Below are 19569 nucleotides of genomic sequence, written 5' to 3'. Positions count from 1 at the left end.
CTGAAAAAGGAATTATTCAATAGCAATTTAAAAACTGAATTATTCCAAACTTAGCAGCAAAATTGTTTACATAGAAAGATACACAACATATTTTAGTTGTTGCAGTTTTAGTATTACAATGTTTAGATTTCTTTTGTGAAACATCTATCAGGTAACTGCATGTGACTTGAATTGAATTGTTCAATTCTTGTCCGTTGCGCCAGTTCGATAAGACTTTTAAACGTCCTCGGTTCGTATATTGCTAGTATAGTCAACATGTGTTTGTTGAGTGCAACTTTCGCCGTTCGTAACGCAATTTTTGTTTCTATGGCTCTTGCGTTGTGTTCTTCACACGCTGCGTTCAATCTGTCATCTCTCAACTTATTTCGAACATATGGCATCAAGACTCTTGCCTTGGTTTGAAACATTAAACTTCTGCGGATTTGTGTGGAAGCCAAACCATATCGGTTCCTCATGCTTCTGTGGAAATAATGTTTTGCTTGTTCTTTTAACCTTTGCACACGCCACCATTTATCGGGTTTACGAATCACATGTCTCCATCGTAAGTTCACGTTCGTCAGAAACATTTTTACACCAACTTATATATGCGTCAATATACCACCTTACGACTTGGAAAGAGTGATCTCTGTAAAGTGAATAAATGTAAATAAACTCACCGACCAAAAGCATTAAAGTAAAGTGATTTTCTGACGAAATTAAAGTTTTAATTAGAATAAAAAACGTCGGAAATATACTGCAAACTGCGTCCTATCGTATTGCTTACTTACTACAAAGTCATGTAAACACTGTACATCAGCACCATATAACTATACATACAGTCTACTTTACATAAATGAATAAGTTTTTTTACCAAACCTCCGACCTCTCCATTCGACTTTTACTTCTATACAAAACACTACCTCTCGAAAAATAACGTCACAGACATAACACGAAATTTCGTGGAAACTAAATTTTATTATTTTCTAGCGGGGAGCAGGTAAAACAGAAAGTACAAATTTATTAGTCCACTAATACCGCCGTTTCATCATTTACAAAGGCGGACTTGCCCATAAACGTGTTGGTTAAGCATCTATGGGCATCTGTAATGTCACATTGATTATATCACGTGGGATATGCTCTTTGAAAATGATCGATAAATTTGCTTTTGCTGACGTAAGTCGCCAACAGTGAATCGATAAAATGTTTAAAGGGAACAGACGCTGTTTTAATGAGAAGCCGAAGCAGGTATAATTAAAGCGCCAGCGGTTTATATATTATACATGTTGTCGTTCTAATAGCAATTTATTACCACAAACGCACTGCCAGTGCCAATATGTGCCATGTATGCATAATCTTATGCATGTACAAAACCTATGTTAACGGGTGTGTTTCATATGATTCTTGATAACACATTTCTTAAGTGTTTAAATTCACAGAATCTTACAAGATTTTTAGGTTATTTTTTTCGGTGGGTGGAAACTCTGGCGCCTCGAACTCGGTAACCTTTGGCCACGATGCAACGCGTAACCACTAGGCCAAATGAAACTTTATAAATTAAACTCTTAACGCCTTTGGTTCCACTATAACACGTAGAAACACTGAATTCTTATAGCTAAACTACATTGCACAATAAACATCGAATAAGAAATAAAATCCAAACAACCAATTCTTTGTATTGGTAAACCAAAAAAGAAACGTAAACAATTTATCTTATAAAATATTTCTGTGGACCAAGGCTTCGTGTGTATAGTTAGGTTATTATCTGAAACCATTGTAAAAAATGACTGATAACTAAAACGCTTTACAAAACACTAAGTATTTCCAGTGCTGTCCTCTGAGTTGGGTTCGGTCGGTTTAGGTGCCTCTTCGTCCGGAGGATGTACTTGGTCCTTTTTCGACAATAAGTTCTCATACTTCTCTTTTTCCAGTTTTATTTTCTTGTCCATATTACAGTCCCCAATCAAACAAGGCATGACAAAGTTTTCAGGCAAAATAAGTCGCTGCACATATGCAAAACCATCGTTTATGAGTCCAGTCAGCTTTTCTATAGGCGTCTTGTCTCTTGCCTCAAATTTAAACTTTTTTAAAGTGTCCCCGCCCAAGTTCAACTTCAATTTTGGTTTCGGTTTATGGCTTACAGGTGACGCCACTTTTGGTTGCTTTTTTTCTTCGCAGCCCAAAGTTTCTTCGAACCATTTTGGGAGAATTTGAAGTTTACTGCAAAATATAAATCGAGTCATTAGACTCATCGATGAACTTTACTCATTTATGCTCGCGAGTAGCGAACGTTAAAAGTTTCTGTACAGTTATTAAACAGTATTTGATTTAGGTATAGTTTATACCCTATATAAGCTTCTTAACAATTTCAGAGTGATTATTTCGCTTCATGTTTATTCCTAAATTTTCAAATTGCTTTATTGTCGTAAAAACTCAGTAACATACCATGCATCTTTAAAAGTAATTTGCTTGCTTATGATTCCCGCATCAATCATGGAAGACTGAAGGAAGTCGTTAAGACTCCCAGCAGCCAAAACTACGAGTAAAAACCACACGGATGCTTTGACCAAGGTTGACATATCTATTGTTAAATACTGATCATATACACAGTGTATATGTTGGTTATATATCATTTCCATGTCAATTGCAAAGCAAACATTAGATTCCTTATCCACCAATCACGTCCCACCCCGTCCCCCATGCACTGTGACGTCATAGTACTTGTAGCGAACCTCGCATGAGTGGTGCTTGTGACGTCACGGAGGAACAATCGCGAGGAGAACGTCGCGTAAAGTAACAGTTTAGAAATGATGCAATGTATGATGCACCACGGCTACTCAATACATATTTAGTAGGCCATAAATGTTTGGCAACGGTAGGTCATCGGTTTACATGGGTTCCGTTCCAGTGATTATTATGGAAGGCCGAAATACAAAAACCGAGCCCAACGTCGACCGGGCCATAAACTAACACGGAACCGTTGCCCTGCCACGCGAGAATAACAAAAGTAATCGCATTCATTCATCAATGTACATTTTTTTACAGCAAAGGCTAAATACAAAAATAAAACCCATATGCTCCAAATTCTTGTATTGCAACGACTCCAAATCAAACACGTAACAATACATCTCTATACACGCAATAAACGAATCCTCTCGTAAAAAGATAAAAGTACAGACATCCCTTGCGCAAAAGCGGTCAAAAAAAGGAAAACAAATTTACGTTTAAAGACAGAGCACTGGTCGTGCAACAAATACATGCGTATTGGTAATCTCTAAAATTTGTACAAATTTAACACTGAGTGCTTCGTACGCGGCTCGCTATGCGGCTAATTTGCAAAACTTGTTCAAACGTAACTTCTCAATCTAATTTAAATCATTGAATTTTGTTGAAAATTTAAAGAACTGCAGAGTACAAAACATTGTATGATTAAAAGGAGTTGCATGATTTAAAATTGATCACATAAAGAAGAGATACAGATAATACCTTGTTTTATATACTGTCATCTAGACATTTATAAATACAAGTATAATACATCACATATAGGGAGTCGTTGCAAGTGTCCCATATATTTCATTGTTTATTCGTCATCGTCGTCCTCTGTGTCAGCTTCTTGTAACCATGTTAACCACGAGTTCACCTGAATAAGCATTAATGAACGTAAATTACTCTATCCTCGCATGGTGGAAAAACGACAGTCTTTATAACACGGGTGTTTATACACCTCGTGCCAGCTTAATAGTTACCAAGTATGGTACTTTGTGGGCGATGTGTTTAAAATAGGACACTGTGTTATTATAGCTGACACTACCCCGCAATATGGAGATAAATAAGTTACATTACCCACAAAGTTTATAGGTGGTAACTCGTAAGCTGGCACAAAGTGTAAAAACAGGACCCATTTTTATAAAGACATTAATACAGAACATGAGAATAAATAAGTTACATTCACTTTCGCGTGGAAGAGTTGGCATGCAAGTGGTTCATACTTTACCTGGAAGAGAGCTTTTCCTTTCCCAGGGAAGTTAGAGTTGACATCTTCCTTCCATGAGATGAAAACTTCCTCATCAATTACATCCTCGTTGTAGAGGAGGTTGAACATCCGAAGAAGTAATCCTTTATGAAAAGGAAAAATAAAAATAACATATAGTAATGTGGGGTAAGATAAGTTAGAGTTAGCATCTAAAATCTATATGATTGTATTTCGAACAATTAAAAACGTTTTTTTAGAGCTACAGTAATACGACTATACATACTTCTGTAAATATTTTTTGTTTACTACAATTGGAATGAGAAAATAAAATGAAAATGGATCATCGTACCCCACCCTACCATAACGGTTAGTCTTATTTTTTTGTTCTAAAACTGATTTTGTAATATTTTTATACAAAATACCTTTAGGAAAATCCTTATCATGACAGAAAGCCTGCACAGTGTGTAGCGCATGTAGTTGTAAGTTGGTGTCATCGTGGACAAACTTCTGCAAGATTGGTTTGATCTTTTTAAGAAGGTTTTTCTCTTCTTCCTGAATTGTTTTCGGGACATTCTGACCTCTGTCCACCCCAGCTTTTAAGCTGCTTTGCTTGGTAACATGGTGTAGGCAACTGGGATAAAAATATGTTTTATGTTTGATTGTTTAACCTTAATGAAGAAGGTTTTAATTATTACAATTGCAGTTTTCTCTGTTTTTGATAATTAGCTGTGGCCCCCTGCTCTGCCAAAATTTAATTTAGTTTTGCTTTTCATACGAGTGTTATTTTAATTACCAACAAAAAAAAGTAAAAAAAACAACATGCTTCTGCAAGTGGCATGTCAAGGGATATAGGGTTTACGTCAAAATTTGGACTCATTACTCCAAGAATACATTACCTTGATGTGAGAACGTGAATAAACTCAGGATGAGAGTAAAGTTCACTTGAAACGTTCTCTCTTATCCACCTATACACCACCTGGGGTGCAGGGTCTGTGTTAAGCTGCTCGTTTAACTTTGTCTCCATGTGTAGCAGGGGGTAGAGGAAGGCAAGTTGTTTACCTTGGAGGATTTCAAACATACTGCTCTTGTTTTGGGAGACTTCTGAATGGTTTGAATTTGCATGTGTTGGGTAAAAGTTAGCATTTTGAAATAAAAACAGATACAAAAAATACGCCATTAAATTACGGAGTGAATAATAAAATGGTTTATACAAAGTTGATGAGGATGTAAAATATTAAACATATTTTATTTAAGTTCTAATTGCTGGTAAGTGTCTTGAACAAGGACATGTCCACAATGGCAGAAGTGTCAAGTCTTGAACCCGTATTCTGTGACTGAGCGATAGGTAGGCAAAAATTACATTAGAGCTTTTACAGATCTCTGAAAAGCTCAAATACACTTGAGCACAGATACATACCTGGCATAAGGTTCAGCATATCAACTTTGCTTTGCTTATACATCGCAAGTAACCAATCTTTATCATTTAATTTAACAAGTTGCTGTAGTGTGAGCAGGAACAGTGGAAAGTGGTATCCACTGTGTAGGAGCTCTGCTATCCCATGCAGTGTTGCCAGATCTGAAAGGATCAACCGAGCAAGCAAGGAAGCAGTGATCGATTTTGATCTGGGAACACTGGTCTCCAGTTTTGAGAGTTTTTCGAAAAACATCTGCAAGCCCTGGGTGTGGAAAGGATAGGAAGAAAAAAAATGTTACAAATTTTTTTTAAATTACATGATTTGCTTTTAATAGCGGAAATAATTAATTTTTCTAATTCTTTCAAATAATCTGTCGTGTACTATTGTAAAATATTTAAACATTTATGGAAATTTGGTATACATTACATACAGAATCATACTTAAGCTCTTCATACAGAAATTATCTACAAGAATTAATTTAAAACAACAAGCATATGCATAAGAAAAAATATAACCAAAATTGCATTTTTCAAATAGGGACATTTTGAGAACCAATAATTTTCGTTTAAATAAATGAAGCCTACCTCTTCAATAAGGTCAGTAGATAAAAGTTTTGTGTCGACCATATGTGATAGGATCTTGCAGACAAATTCTCGTACATCCTCATTGTTATGTAGGTAGTTTTCATAGAACAAACCACACAAGGTAGCTACTTGTCTGTGAAATAATGGCATGTCGGGTAAAAAGGACTAGCAAATAGCGTTAAGAGTTTAAACACACAACCAAAAATAAAAAGAAAAAAAAACAAGAAACACATATTACCAAGATACAACAAGCTCTAATTTGCTCAAAGACCTCAAGATGTGCTATTCTAGCATATACAGTGAACTATAAAAGATATACAATGATAGGCCAATCATGGCCTAAATTCTAGAACCCATGGTTTGATGTGCAGCGGGACCTTAACCGCATAAAATAGAAAGATAGATATAAAATTTAAAATAGCATCATCAGACTCCTAATTAAAAGGAAGGGATCAACTAACTTGTTAGGAATAGCTGCATCTTTTATCACAGCAAGAGCTCTAGTAGTTCCCCCATTAACATTGGATGTTGATCTTTTCACAACATCCATTAAAGCTTCTTCACTTAAAATATTCTTCTTTGATTTCTGTTTCTCCTGGTTTGTGATGTTCGCTTTCTTCTGTGGTTTCTAAAAATAGGATTTTGTTGTTTTTGATAATTCAAATTAGGTGTATAAAACAAATTTTTTTGGTCAGTTTGACTAAAATTACAACCATGACAGCCTCTGTCACTACACTTGAAATATATTTTTCAGAAATAAAACACATTTTTTTTTTCTATTTAAAATATATCAACCCAAACTGAACCTTTCTCATTTTTAAAATGAATTTATTAAATAGGTTTCAAAAATATCAAAAAATAACAGTATTGAACACCAAACTAACCTGATTCATTGCATTATCAATAACATGTTGGAAAGATGGTTGAAATGCATCTGCAGCTGATGATACAGCTGGACGTTTCTTTATAGGGGCCGAAGATTTTACAATCTTTGTTGGTACTTTGTTGCCATGTGGCCCAGCTACCACATTCCTGTAAAGATTTTTCGACTTTTCCGATTGTTTAGTTGAATTTTGTTCATGGTTGGTATGATCTTCATTGTTGGGGTGAGTGACAAATTTGATCTTTCCTGTCTGGGGGCCTCGGGTGACTGTAAATTATTGGAAAAGTTTTTAGAATAATAAACTGGAAAAAAATGTAAATTACGAAAAAAGCAAACACTTATTTTGCTGCAATAATTGTATCTTATATGACGGAGAATATCTTGTGTTAATAAAAAAATCTTGTGTTTATAAAAACCTTTACTCAAAGTTAGGGATCTAGTTTGCGTACCTTCCTTACTTAAAATAAAAAATAAAGTAATAAAGTTTTTATTATAAATTTTTTTTTGTTATTATAAATTTCAGACAAGTGTGCCACTTCTTTGTTGCATTAAAGAAACACAAAGTTTCTAAAGCTGATATAAGATTAAGTAGAAACAGAAAAAAGGCAAGACTTACCTTTACTTGTAGCTTGTTGTTGTAGGTTTCTAGTTGCTTGCTTAGGTTGTTGTTGTTGTTGATGATTCAAGTATTTGGGGCCAAAATCATGCACAGGGCCCTTGCCTGGTTTAAAATAACAATGTCATTATATACCAAGATTGGAGATGATACATATACAAAAGTTAATAAACAAGACAATAGTTTAGACTTATCACAAAATTATTACTTGATTTCTATAATTTTTTGTAAAATTGTAACCTAAAATTACATGAACAATAATATCTATGTCATTTTTTTTGTAAAAATGGTATTTTTGTAACTTACCATTTGTGATAGGTGCATGGTTCCTTGGTCCGTTGGTTTGGACATGGTTTGTATATTCTGGTTGAAAATTTCGATATTGTGGTTGATGGTCGTAATAAGCTTGTATGTTGGGTGGGTAACCATTATGCATCATGGGGTAACCCATATATGGCATGGGGTGACCTCCGTTCATGTGGGTGAGGGTGGGGTCAGGAACTGCCCCATTTTGGAGTTGAAGTTTGTGAAAACCTGGGATTAAGGGATTTTTAATTCAAAACACAAAAATAGTAATGTTTTTACATGGGCACAATTTGTGAGTAATTAACATCTTTTGAGTTATTTAGAAGTTTTTATATGTATGGAAATAAAAACAAAAGTTTTCACATTTCTTTTATTTTTTTGAAATTTTCAGTTAAAAGATTAATCTTTCAATAGTTTCTTACCCAAGTTTCCTTTGCTTTGCTTCTTTGCTTTAACTTGTGGGGGAGGGCTGAAGAAATCAAAGCCATGGCCTGGACTTGTGGGTTCGCTTCCTAGTGTGGTGGGTAGGGGTGGGGATAAGGGGCCCGAAAATCCATCTGTGGTGGGTGAAAGATAGGGAGTTATTTTGAATATCTTATAGTAGTAGGTATTGAGGGCTCAAGCTGGTCTAAAAATTAACACACAAGTTGTAGCACCCTAGGTATCGTGGTAATGGGCCCACTCTGGCATAAATCTTCGGCCCATGGTGTGCCAGGCTGTAGGACCTCACACACGTTCAATAGAATATTACAAATGCTCTATATACTATCACATGTACTACTTCAGGAGTTACCATTAACCAAGTATGGAACCACTTACTATATTGCTGTTTCTTCGATGGAGGAAAAAAACCAAGTCCAGCTGCATTTTGTTCAAACTCTCCTTTGCCATGTTCCCTCATAGAAGGATTATGATGCGAATAATGGTTGTTTTGTTCGAACATAATACCTGGGTAATCCTCACCAACCTCCGAACGTATCTGACCCAGAGTTTTTGGGGCTGTGATTCTCTGCATCTGCCTTGGCGTCCACTGTAGATATTGGATAAATAAGACTGAAAAACGTTATGTTATCTAAAAAAAAATTAGACTTATGTATGCCTGTTGCTGTCAGATACGAAAGTACACCTTAAACTTTTTCAAAGCAAAAAATTATTTTTTTTGTTAATTTTAGGTCAGATTTATTAGGGTGATGAAATGTTGGTATTAAGCCTATATTTGTTGGAAGCGTAGCCATAAAGTTATATAACTATACATGGTACCATTGGTACGAAGGTACAACATTACAATAGGTAAGATCAGTACATTAGCTAAGTGGTACATTTATATCTACTGTGACATCACACTGATGTGTATGAAGTATGACAATGCACAGGAAATTATTGTTGACAATAAAGAGATTCAAAACATTAAAGATACGCTTCAATGACCAATCAAATCATGGACAATGTTAATATTACATTTACTTTTGTGTTAAAATTACATTATTAAGTTTAAAATACAATTTTGTAATTAGTGACATTTAAGGCTTTAAAATATCAATATAATTCTGTCAGCATTAACAAAATATAATTAATGCATTAGATGCTACAGAATGTTCCAATATTTGGCTTAGAATGAGTAGACTGTATACAAAAAACTCATAGACCTCATATGTTAAGCCAGTGGCAATGTGTGAAAATTTACATGAACAAAGTACAGAAAAGCCTAAAGGCATGCTAAGCTGATTTAATTGATGCAACGAACAAGTAACTAGCTCAACCACCATTATGACTTTAGATTGGCCCAGATGGTGTAATATTTACATGGTAAACACTTATATAATGAACCATCATGAAAGTAGGTTTCCATGTAAATCATGCGCATAAATCATGTTGTCATGCTTTAAATATACACCTCATGTGATGGGCTGTGGGCGCATGTTTTACAATTGTTATGCTATGTAACAACATTTGTCATATTTTGTATGAATAAAATTGAAAAGAAAATTAAAAAAGTGTAGCCAATTTTAACAGATGGTGTATTTTTATGCAAAATAAAAATGAAGTAATATCCTTTTTTTAAGTTTCAAGGTAAATTTAAAACTTGAGTAAAGAAATTATAAAATGTGTGAAAAATATCATGTTTTTAGTAATTAACTTCAATATAACCTATGCCTACATCAACTTACATTTGCTGCCCTTAGTTCAATAACATCTTGCAGCATGAATCGAATTCGTGAAGGAAGATCTCCTTTCTTTTTCTTCACTGTTTCCAATCGATCAAAATACTGATCCATGAGTGACTGCATGATACATGATATATGAGATCATATGAATATTCTCATAAAAGTAATAGTTTCACACAGAAGATACAATGACTACAGTTTTAACAATATGTAGAGGTTAGAAACTTGACTATATTATCGTTTTACTTGACTTTCTTTTTTAGTTTTTTACATAACAACTATCCTACCTTAGCTTTATCATGGTCAAGTCTTCTCCCACACGTGTTCATGATTTGACATAAACATTCCAAATCCTCTGCCACATCATCAACTGTCCCTTTCTTCTTTGTTCGAATAAGTTGCTTAATACACTTATGAACAATGGTCTCGTGCAGAAGGTTAAGTCGGTATAATTCACCTAGAAAACAGAGAGAAACTTAAAAACAAAAAAGGTTACATTTTATCATATTTTAATACAGATGTAAACTAAAAAAAAGTACCTATATTATATATTATATATATATATATATATTTATATATTATCATATTAACAATAACAATTATTGAACAAACTCAGTCTCTAACAAAAGCTTCAGTCTAAAATTTAAATTAAAAAAACAAAGATTTATACCGATAAACTTAATATTCCCGAGCATGTGATGTTTAGCTCTTGACCTTTGTTCCTCTTCTTCCGAGGAGAGAGCTCCCTCCTTACAATCGAAAGCCTCCAACTTTCGGTTCCGGTTTTCAAATTCATCTTGAAGTTTTGCGATCAGCAGGCGACGAAATGTCTGCATTATGACATCATATTTCATAAAAATGTGTTATTACATCAAAAACTCTCGATTTCCCAATTTTAGTATAATTATACTTGGTTCAGCAGCTAATATTTTTAACAAAATTTCTGTTTTTTCTTTAAAATTATTATTATTGTTTTATCTTATTTTCTACTGATCTACTGGTTGATATTTACCGCAAAACATAAAAATTTATTATTATTATTTGAGAATCTAACTTACATTTGGTTTTAACTGGTTTTGATTATTTATTGTTTGAGAAACATCAAAGTTTGGAGCTTCATGGTAAAGGCGACGACAAAGGTTAGCATAAAGTGAACTGTACCTTAGTTCATCTATCGCTTTCTCAAATATCTGTTTAAAGCACAAGGAATAAGTAATAGACGAAATTAATTTAACAAATACTCTTACAAAAGCATAAATTAAACTTGATAAAAAACACAATTAATTCAACAATTTTTTATGAAGTCAACTATAGTATATATAAATATATTGCAAAAATATATATTGCAAATATAGTATATATAAATATATTGCCTATATATATTGCAAAAAGCGATAGGTAAAACACTGATACAAACCAATTCAATTAGAAAGCTTTAGCTCAGATAAAATAATACAGAGACTATAAACTACATTAACAAAACATACTGTGTGAGGACTGATGAGTAATATAACCAAATATATATTGCAGTTTAATTTAAGCAATACAGATAAGACTTACCAAAATTACAATTCCTTTTAAAATATCTTTTGAGGTGATTCCAATATTAAGAATATCTTGGCAAAGTTTGTCAAATTTTTCTGGCGTTAATTTATTTAAAATGCTGAAAAATATGATCAAGTGTTACAGATGGCTTAGTTTTAATACTGTTAAGTAGCAACAGTTTAGTTACCTAAAACCTTTGCTTGGTTGGTTTAATTATATATATATATATTTTTTTTTTCATAGATTCTTATGGACAAAAGGTTTTAAAGTTTTATATATAAAAATCTTATTTTTTTAATCAGGCAGATAATAGCCCTGGTAAACATGTTCATTTTTTATTATATTCACCTTCTAGTCTTCCGAAAAACAGCTTCTTTGTGCTCAAAAGCTACATTCCGCTGGAGGCTGCTTGGGGGTACCCATCTCTGCTGTTTGCTGGATGATTTTCCCAACAATGGACTAAAACAAACAAATATAATTGTGAATATAAAATATGCATTGGCATGCTTAGCAGGCATACTGGATAATGGTATTCATATTTTTGAGTCTAACAATGTTGTTTAGTCTTTTAATTCAAAACTGTCCAAAAATGGATTTCAGACTATTTTGTAGTGCAGTTTGTACTGTCATGTAAACAGCATGTAACTGGACACCGCACTACATACTTTACTGCCTATGCTATATGCTCTATGCCTATACCAGATTCAAAAGTTGTCATTTTGTGTGGGGAATATTTCTTACAACTTTATGAACGCAAGATACTTTTTTCCAATCTGGTATTTAGTAGTTAAGGTTATTTGTTAGGGGGGTAATAGGGCCATGGGGGTTTAGTAGGTAGTAGTTATATGGGTTAGCAGCAGCGGGAGTATTATTCAATAACGCTGATACAAGCTTAAATTATTTATGGAAAATATAAGAAACCCTTTCACTTACATAGGGTTCCTCGCAGTTGGAGTTATGATGTTGCTTCTCCCCTCAAAACAAGATTTCCCTCTCTCGATTTGTTCTTCCACTTTGATTAGTTTGTGTACCGGTGAGTAAAGAAGTGGCTCAATGGTAAAGTTAACTTAAAAAATCTAAGGTTCGCGAAAAAACTTCTATTTCATTAATTTATTTTGCACACTTCTGTGAAAAAACAGAATATCGTCAATTTTATAACAAAATCAACTTGATAAGTTAACAAACCTTAAAGAATAAAAAAATATAGTCAAGCGTCTCTTTCTACTTCCAATTAACTACAGTTTATGTATAAAACAACGTACATTAGTTATGTAACAGAACTATATTTTAAAAATCTGATTCATAAAAGTCGCAACCGCAACAAAGACCAGAGCTGTCATAGAAATCATGAATTGTCTACGCACGAGCTCCCCTATGAATTATCACGAGCGAAAACGACATCTGTGTATCGGATCCGATTACAGTCTGGGCTAATCTCGAACCAGGCTTTCCGTTTCTACTTCAGACAAGGAAATATACCTTTCCGTTGCAAATTACAGTATCTATAAACCTTTACCTGTACAACGGATTATACATTCTGTGTTATAACTTTTGCATACAAAGTAGTGTAAAATTCATTTATTTTTTCGAGAAAATAAATAAACTCTGACAGTAAAGCTTAAATAATCATTTATTATTATTATTATGAACATGACTTGCTCGTTGTTAAGATTGCAATTATCACAGTGAGCATGAAACAATGTCAGAAAAATGGCAAAGTTTTAAAATATTGTTGCATGGCGATAAATAAGCAATCTCATGAGATTAAAATGCACCACAGCAACCACACTTGATAACAACCTTACTGCATCACACATTACATACATCTTGGAAGCACTGTAATGTTATATTCAGTAAATGTAAGCGGCACCACATTTTTCAGGAACATTTTATTGAGAAGATTCTGTTGTTGAAGCTGAAAAAAAACATTTTAAATAAGTCTATAGGAGAAATCAAAAGGTGAACAAAAGAATATGGAATCATCTTTTTAATAATAAAAAAATGTTTTTTTAAGACACAGTGGCAATGTAGGCCCCACCGTTTCAGGATAAAAAAAACTATGGCTCACAATAAGTAAAAATTGAACAGACATAGTATAAATGATTGACAATAGAATACCTGTTGGTTTAGGGCGTCTAGATTGAGTTGGTGACTTGTATTCATTCGGTAAAACCTTTAGTGGAACATAAGCATTGAATACAGGCTCATGAGATGGAGACACAACATATGATGGATCACTTGGAGTGCTTGATATTTTCCATCTGTATAATATACAAGTAGTGTATGTAAACGGTTGCTGCCAGGTGTATTTTCTGTATGTGTACAAGTAGTATGTTTATCATCCTAAATCCCAGGTAATTTGCCAAGCTTCGTATAGAAACTGATCTATGTAGCATGAAATATGGACTCAGATCAAAGGATGTGTTTCTGTAAATGGTTTGAACTTAAGCTAATTCATTGTCCCTATTATATTACACTATGTACTTAATACACATGTACATTCGGCCACAGCAAACAACAATAAAAGTCTATTCCTTTGTCTTATTTAGAAAACAGTGTATAAAGTATAAAAAAACGATATTAAAATAAGAAAAGATACCTGAACCACTTTGTCCAAAAAGTCGTTCATTTGTTTCAAGGAAAGAGAATTGTGTAACGTTTCTAATGGACGGATAGATGGTGCCATCGAGTGACCATCGATGCCTAATATTAAACATAGAAATTAAATATAAATTAAAATGTGAAAAGTAAATATATAAATCAAATATGAATGAAACTTAGAAAGTTAAAAAAATAAAAGTTAAAAATAAATAAAAATTTAAAAATATATCTGTTAAAATTAAAGCAATAAAATATCTAAAACTTAGAAACATGGTCACTCCATCAAAGAAATAAAACACAAAGTTTTTGCATGCTTACATTCAGTAAGGTCTGTAGCTGATAATTTACGTTCAAAGGTTGTTTCATTTCCTTTCTGTAAGCTTGGCACAGATGATGAGGTACCAGCTAATACCCTGTTACTGAACAAACTGCTTTGAGAACCTGTGGACATTTGAGAATCACTACAAAGACACTTGATTTTGATCCTACAATCTAAATGTATAAAACTTTTGATTTTTTCGAATGTTTTTTTGAAATACTATTGTTTTTTATGCAACTGAATTACTATAGTTTAGATTTAGGATAGACATATGTTTCATGGTCATTAAACTTACCTAATCCACCTTGTACACCATATTGTCTAAGCAAGTTAGTGGCGTAAACATCTTCATATAATTGTGAGGGCCTGTGAAGGCGACCACTGTATTTTCTCGCAACTTCCTATTTAAGAAAGATCACAATTAGCCGTTTATATTGTGAAATTGCAATAAGCTATTTAAGAATGTACATGAGTAAATGTGCGATAAATAATTGGTATAAGTAAAAATCAAAGATGAAGTCTTTTTTAATTGAGTACATATGGCAACCCAAATTTTTTTTCAAATAAGTTTGGAAAATATTGTCCTTATTTTTAATAAAGCCATTTACGTACAGAAAATGCCTGACAACAACAGAAAATAATCAAAACATAAAATTCCTCACTTGTTGCTTTATATGTACAGCAGGTGGAGGAGCTGATCTATGAGGTTTGCTCTTCCTTAGGAATGCTCTCACTGCATCCGATGTTTCTCCCACATCATTATCATCCTCATCATCTCCATCATTGTCTTCTTTAATGTCTTCAACATCAGAGTCGTCTCCAATTGTGAAAGGAGTAGCAGCAGACTAGGAAAAATTATCAATATATATAAAAAATCATAAATTTTAAAATTAACTTGTATGATTTATGTTTTTTATTAACTAAGAAAAACTATGAATTTTATTTTATTTTAATTACATTTTTAAGTTTCGTATATAAATACAACAGACATGAACTGGTGTAAAAACACTCAACAATTATAAAAAACGTCTCAATTATTATACATTAATTCAATTATGTGACTGTCCGATACTAAAACACTGTTCTAATACTCTTCTAAATACTAAAATTTATTGAAATTTAAACATAAACTTGAAATCTTATATCTTTACTGCCGGAAAAGACAAAAATTACAAAAAAATTTCTGAACCCTGTTCACTGACTTTTGATCTGGCTTCATTAATTGCTTTACTGATGACTGGGTTTAAAACAGAACTTGCATGCCTGGCTGCTACGTGGGATACAAGTACTACTGCTGTATGTAGCATACTTGATAGATGTACAGAATCAGATAATGGATCAGCTAAGCTGGTTAGGTGGCTTTCTGTATTCAAATTGTGGAGCTCTCGCTTTGGGACAAGTCCTGCCTTTGAATTTAAACCAAGTTTAATTAAAATATTGGCATTGGTTGGTTTTTAATAATACTGTGCTAAATATTAAAGCATTTGATAATTAAAAATAATAAAATGGACTTCAAATAATTAAAACCTAAGTAGTAAAGCCTGAAAGCAAAAAAGCAAATTAGTAAAAAACATGTAAGAATAGAATAACTCTGAATCAAATCTTAAAAAACAAAGATAAGCTACAAAAATACCTAATTAGGCATAATTTGATTAGAAATTAATATAATTTGTTGATTACTTCGTCAGGTGTCTGAGTTTTCAAACGAGAATTGTGTTTTTCATCCAACACTCTGCGTTCTGGTGATATGTTATGTGGGGAGTGCTGGAATTAAGGAATGATTTGTACATTGAAAATTAATTAATAAAATTTATTGACTTGTCTAAATTGCAACAAAAGGTATGGTGTGATTTGATATGTGGGAATACTACATTGCAAGGAATTATTTGAACAATTAAAAAATAATTGGAGGTATTAGGATTATTTAACTTGCCTAAATTGCAATAAAAGGTAACTGAAACCTTCATGTTACACATGTCTCATTACATTAAGTTTTCTAGTGATTTGGTGCATTGTCAGGTAATTAAATAAATTATATTTACTACAAACATGGATAAGTAATTAAATAAATTATATTTACTACAAATTGGAGGGTAACAATTAATTGATCTGCTTATATACGTTTGAGCATCCTTTATTTCAAATGTTGTTCTACTTAATGATTATTGGTTTTTGAAATACACATTTGATAAATTAGTTAATTACAAAGTGAATACACCTTTTTATATATGGCAGAGGTTCTGCAACCTGATACGCCATGGGACCTGATTTGGGTCATGGCTAGCCCAATTTTGTCCCAAACAAAGTTAGGTTAACTTTACACTCACTGCTCTGCTGGGAGGTCTTGAACTCGGTCTAAATCCTCCTCCCTGAGGAAAACTATCATCCGGTTGAGTCCCTTTTGCTCCCGGACTGAAGTGAAGCTCGATGTGGAACCTCTTCTCGGATTGTGGAGGCTCGCTTGGGTCTTCGTATAACATGATCACGATCTGGAAATAATTGAATTTAAACATTTTAAATTGAGTGCAAGTATGGTTTTTAAAAAAGAAATTATAAGAGTCCAAAAATGACAATTTGTCCTAGATACCTAGAAGATAGAACTAAACAGGCTTTGTTGAACAAAAAGATGGAATACAGGCTTGGTAGAAAAGGTCAATGTCAATGTGCATAAAACTCCAAAAAAAATTTTGTTTTATTAATTTGTTCTGGTGACTACTTTTACGGCAGTACATATTTTAAAAAAGGGAAAAATAGAGGAACCTGTGGTTTTGAATAAAAACTTAATGCTGATTTACCTGTGTCATATAGTTGAGTTCGGACACAGCGTCCACATATTCCATGGCTCGCTTCCATTGCTCATCTATTTCAATCTATGAAATAGTTATGGAAAACTTGTTTAAATTTTGGAACATACAAAACTAACAAACATGCTTTACCAAACCAATCTTTTTACATTAAAAATGATAATAAAAGAATTTCTATATGTAAAATATTCAGTACACAACCTATTTATAAAACCCTTAGTCCTATGCTTCTCCTAATATTTGGTAGCATATATTTAAGATGTGAAATATATACCCACATCATGTATTTAGTATATAAATATAAAGTATGATATATTTACTTACATCACATAGAGCACCATATTGTAATGCAGTTAGCAGTGAATGGATGTGACTCTCACTTGTAAAGTAAAGTCTGGTACGCACATGACGACCAGGAGATAAAACACCACGAGAATATCTGTAGTGTGTTTTATAAGGTTAGTAAAGAGAAATAACTAGAGTTCCTGTTTTACTTTTCAGAATGTACTTACTAAATTGGGAACTTTATTTTATTTTAATCAAATCGTAACTTTGTTATAATTAAAAAATACTGAGTGATAAAGTTTTGGATAGGCAATAATGTTAATCATCTTTTCTGTTATACGAATATAAAAATAATAAAAAGAGAAAAAGGGAATTAACTTTTTATACCTAGGGTTGAGTCTGTAAGTATCTTCCTCCAGGTTTCGCTGAAGATCAACTTTAATCTTCTTCAGAAGAGGAACGCAAAATCCAAGAGCAATTTCCAGCTTCTCACTTTTAGTCATCCCGTATTCCTATCAATGTATTAGGTTACCAGGATGTATGGAACATGTTTCTATTTTAAAAGAGAGAGGTCCCCGGAGACTTGAATTTTAGACCTAGGTGGGTACATTCTCCCAAAACCCATGCATAAAAAACGTTTTCTTAATTTTAAAATTTGTTGTTTTGTTCAATTTTTGACTGATTACTTTCTGCTTTCAATTATTGCCACACGAATTATATTTTTCATCATTTAAAGCGATGATGTTTATTGGCCGCATTTACCTGAGGTATAACTACATCTGCCAATGCTTTGGATATTTTGTATAATTCTGCATATTCAACCATGAGAGCTCCATTATGTTGAAGATCATATCTGTTATATAAAGTTAATTTGAATGATATTGTGACAAATACATCCTTATTTGTTTTTATTAAATATAACTCAATACAAGTTAATTTATACTGTATTTAGCAGCTAGGCCTTTCTTTTACATTTTTACTGAAATAGTTTTTACTTCTCTAAAGTATTATTAACAACCGTCGTTTTGCTGCTAATTCTCTTTTCTTTACTATCGATGAGTTAAACAAAATTCATGCTATCTAATATATGGAGGCACTCGTGATGTGACTTACTTGATACAATCATAGATATCAGGTATCTTACTGATGTCATAAGTATCATCCTTCAGTTTAAAATCTCGTTCAAGTTTTGTCCATCGTTGCAACATTACTTCAAGTGACTCATTGTGGTACAGTTGGACTGTGAAACATCATAAACTGGTTACAAATCATATGATATAAGTTTGTGAAATGTCATAAATTGTTCTTAAATTATATGATATAAGTTTGTGAAATGTCATAAATTGTTCATAAATCATATGATATAAGTTTGTAAAATATTATAAATTGTTCATGATCATATCATATATTTTTTTCTCATGTAGATATATTTAATATGCAGTTTTCTATTTTATATGTATGCAGGATTGTTGAGGATCTGGGATTACCTTCAGATTTCCCCAATTATATATAGATAAACGTTTTACACATATACATTTTAATTGGTATAGTTATCATTTAGTAACAGTCTGACAAAAACGTTTCATGCCATGAAGGTTGTACCTGCTCTGCGTCAAAAACTTTCAACAGTAAAAGTAGTTCAGGACTATTGCAACAGGTTTTTATCCTGTAATTATTACTCAGTGATAAACTTTGATAAAATACCAGTTTTCTAAATTTAATACAGGACACAAATCATTAAAAATACCTTTATCAGATACTGAAGCAACTTTTGCTCTTAGTTGCGATGTAAATGACTTCATTAGTTTATACATCTGTGCACATTTCTCCAGTGGATTGGAGAGATAGCTGATTGCTTTGTTTATAGATTGTGAGGGTAGGGGGGCAATCTATTAATAAATAAATGAATACAACTTTTTTTTATGTATGCTGACAATTTGAAATGCATGAAAAGTACAACAGGTTACACTAAGAGTGATGCTAGGAAAGTTTAAAGGATTTTAGCTTTTGAGAAGATATATTTATTCGTTGGATTGTACAAAATGTTAAAGCCTATTGAGTAAAGCAGTTCAATGGGACAAGGCCAAAGTTGGTTAA

General features: G+C 32.8%; 4 protein-coding genes across 15 annotated transcripts in view; all 4 read right to left on the bottom strand.

The window, feature by feature from the left end:
• Nucleotides 1-3: 3 nt before the first annotated feature.
• Nucleotides 4-621, bottom strand: LOC101243542 (39S ribosomal protein L20, mitochondrial-like). Its single transcript, XM_004225991.4, has one exon. It carries the CDS (start codon nt 564-566, stop codon nt 123-125), a length of 444 nt encoding a protein of 147 aa, XP_004226039.1. The 5' UTR covers nt 567-621; the 3' UTR covers nt 4-122.
• A 1006-nt stretch (nt 622-1627) lies between these two features.
• LOC104265625 lies at nt 1628-2948 on the bottom strand. Its single transcript, XM_009860064.3, has 2 exons — nt 2422-2948; nt 1628-2196 (listed from the first exon to the last, which is right to left on the bottom strand). Exons 1-2 carry the CDS (start codon nt 2613-2615, stop codon nt 1791-1793), a joined length of 600 nt encoding a protein of 199 aa, XP_009858366.3. The 5' UTR covers nt 2616-2948; the 3' UTR covers nt 1628-1790.
• A 103-nt stretch (nt 2949-3051) lies between these two features.
• Nucleotides 3052-13626, bottom strand: LOC100180257 (eukaryotic translation initiation factor 4 gamma 2). Its single transcript, XM_009860063.2, has 21 exons — nt 13582-13626; nt 13288-13378; nt 12397-12529; nt 11812-11922; nt 11479-11581; nt 10977-11108; nt 10589-10748; nt 10206-10375; nt 9922-10035; nt 8573-8783; nt 8176-8310; nt 7754-7981; nt 7448-7552; nt 6833-7098; nt 6410-6576; nt 5949-6081; nt 5367-5625; nt 4846-5050; nt 4372-4580; nt 3971-4092; nt 3052-3616 (listed from the first exon to the last, which is right to left on the bottom strand). Exons 1-21 carry the CDS (start codon nt 13624-13626, stop codon nt 3557-3559), a joined length of 3159 nt encoding a protein of 1052 aa, XP_009858365.2. The 3' UTR covers nt 3052-3556.
• LOC100182708 (inositol hexakisphosphate and diphosphoinositol-pentakisphosphate kinase 2) overlaps nt 13027-19569 on the bottom strand; it is a 14843-nt gene continuing 8300 nt past the window's right edge. For 11 of the 12 annotated variants that reach the window (XM_026834382.1, XM_026834385.1, XM_026834381.1 and 8 more), the window contains 12 exons: nt 18235-18325; nt 17860-17984; nt 17512-17626; nt 17179-17253; nt 16711-16872; nt 16064-16147; nt 15046-15228; nt 14679-14784; nt 14383-14505; nt 14063-14166; nt 13582-13724; nt 13027-13378 (listed from right to left, as the gene is read on the bottom strand). In XM_026834382.1, coding sequence (XP_026690183.1) covers nt 13698-13724; nt 14063-14166; nt 14383-14505; nt 14679-14784; nt 15046-15228; nt 16064-16147; nt 16711-16872; nt 17179-17253; nt 17512-17626; nt 17860-17984; nt 18235-18325 — 1195 coding nt within the window. In that variant the 3' untranslated portion in view covers nt 13027-13378; nt 13582-13697. The remainder of the gene's footprint in view (nt 13379-13581; nt 13725-14062; nt 14167-14382; nt 14506-14678; nt 14785-15045; nt 15229-16063; nt 16148-16710; nt 16873-17178; nt 17254-17511; nt 17627-17859; nt 17985-18234; nt 18326-19569) is intronic. The other variant, XM_026834389.1, reaches the window with a different exon arrangement.

The sequence above is a fragment of the Ciona intestinalis genome, chromosome 4, assembly GCF_000224145.3.
Source record: "Ciona intestinalis chromosome 4, KH, whole genome shotgun sequence".
NCBI classification, from domain to species: domain Eukaryota; kingdom Metazoa; phylum Chordata; class Ascidiacea; order Phlebobranchia; family Cionidae; genus Ciona; species Ciona intestinalis.
The sequence above is the reverse complement of the archived record's forward strand: the minus strand, read 5'-3'. Positions and strand labels throughout refer to the sequence as shown.

What these genes read in the sequence shown, in the direction of transcription:
- LOC101243542 (XM_004225991.4), bottom strand. Translation starts at nt 566, where the DNA reads ATGTTTCTGACGAACGTGAACTTACGATGGAGACATGTGATTCGTAAA.
- LOC104265625 (XM_009860064.3), bottom strand. Translation starts at nt 2,615, where the DNA reads ATGGAAATGATATATAACCAACATATACACTGTGTATATGATCAGTAT. An exon ending in ATTACTTTTAAAGATGCATG is followed by an intron (nt 2,197 to 2,421) that starts GTATGTTACTGA and finishes TATATTTTGCAG; the next exon opens with TAAACTTCAAATTCTCCCAA.
- LOC100180257 (XM_009860063.2), bottom strand. Translation starts at nt 13,626, where the DNA reads ATGAATACAAGTCACCAACTCAATCTAGACGCCCTAAACCAACAG. An exon ending in TTGATAATGCAATGAATCAG is followed by an intron (nt 6,577 to 6,832) that starts GTTAGTTTGGTG and finishes TCCTATTTTTAG; the next exon opens with AAACCACAGAAGAAAGCGAA. An exon ending in CTACTGACCTTATTGAAGAG is followed by an intron (nt 5,626 to 5,948) that starts GTAGGCTTCATT and finishes TTCCACACCCAG; the next exon opens with GGCTTGCAGATGTTTTTCGA.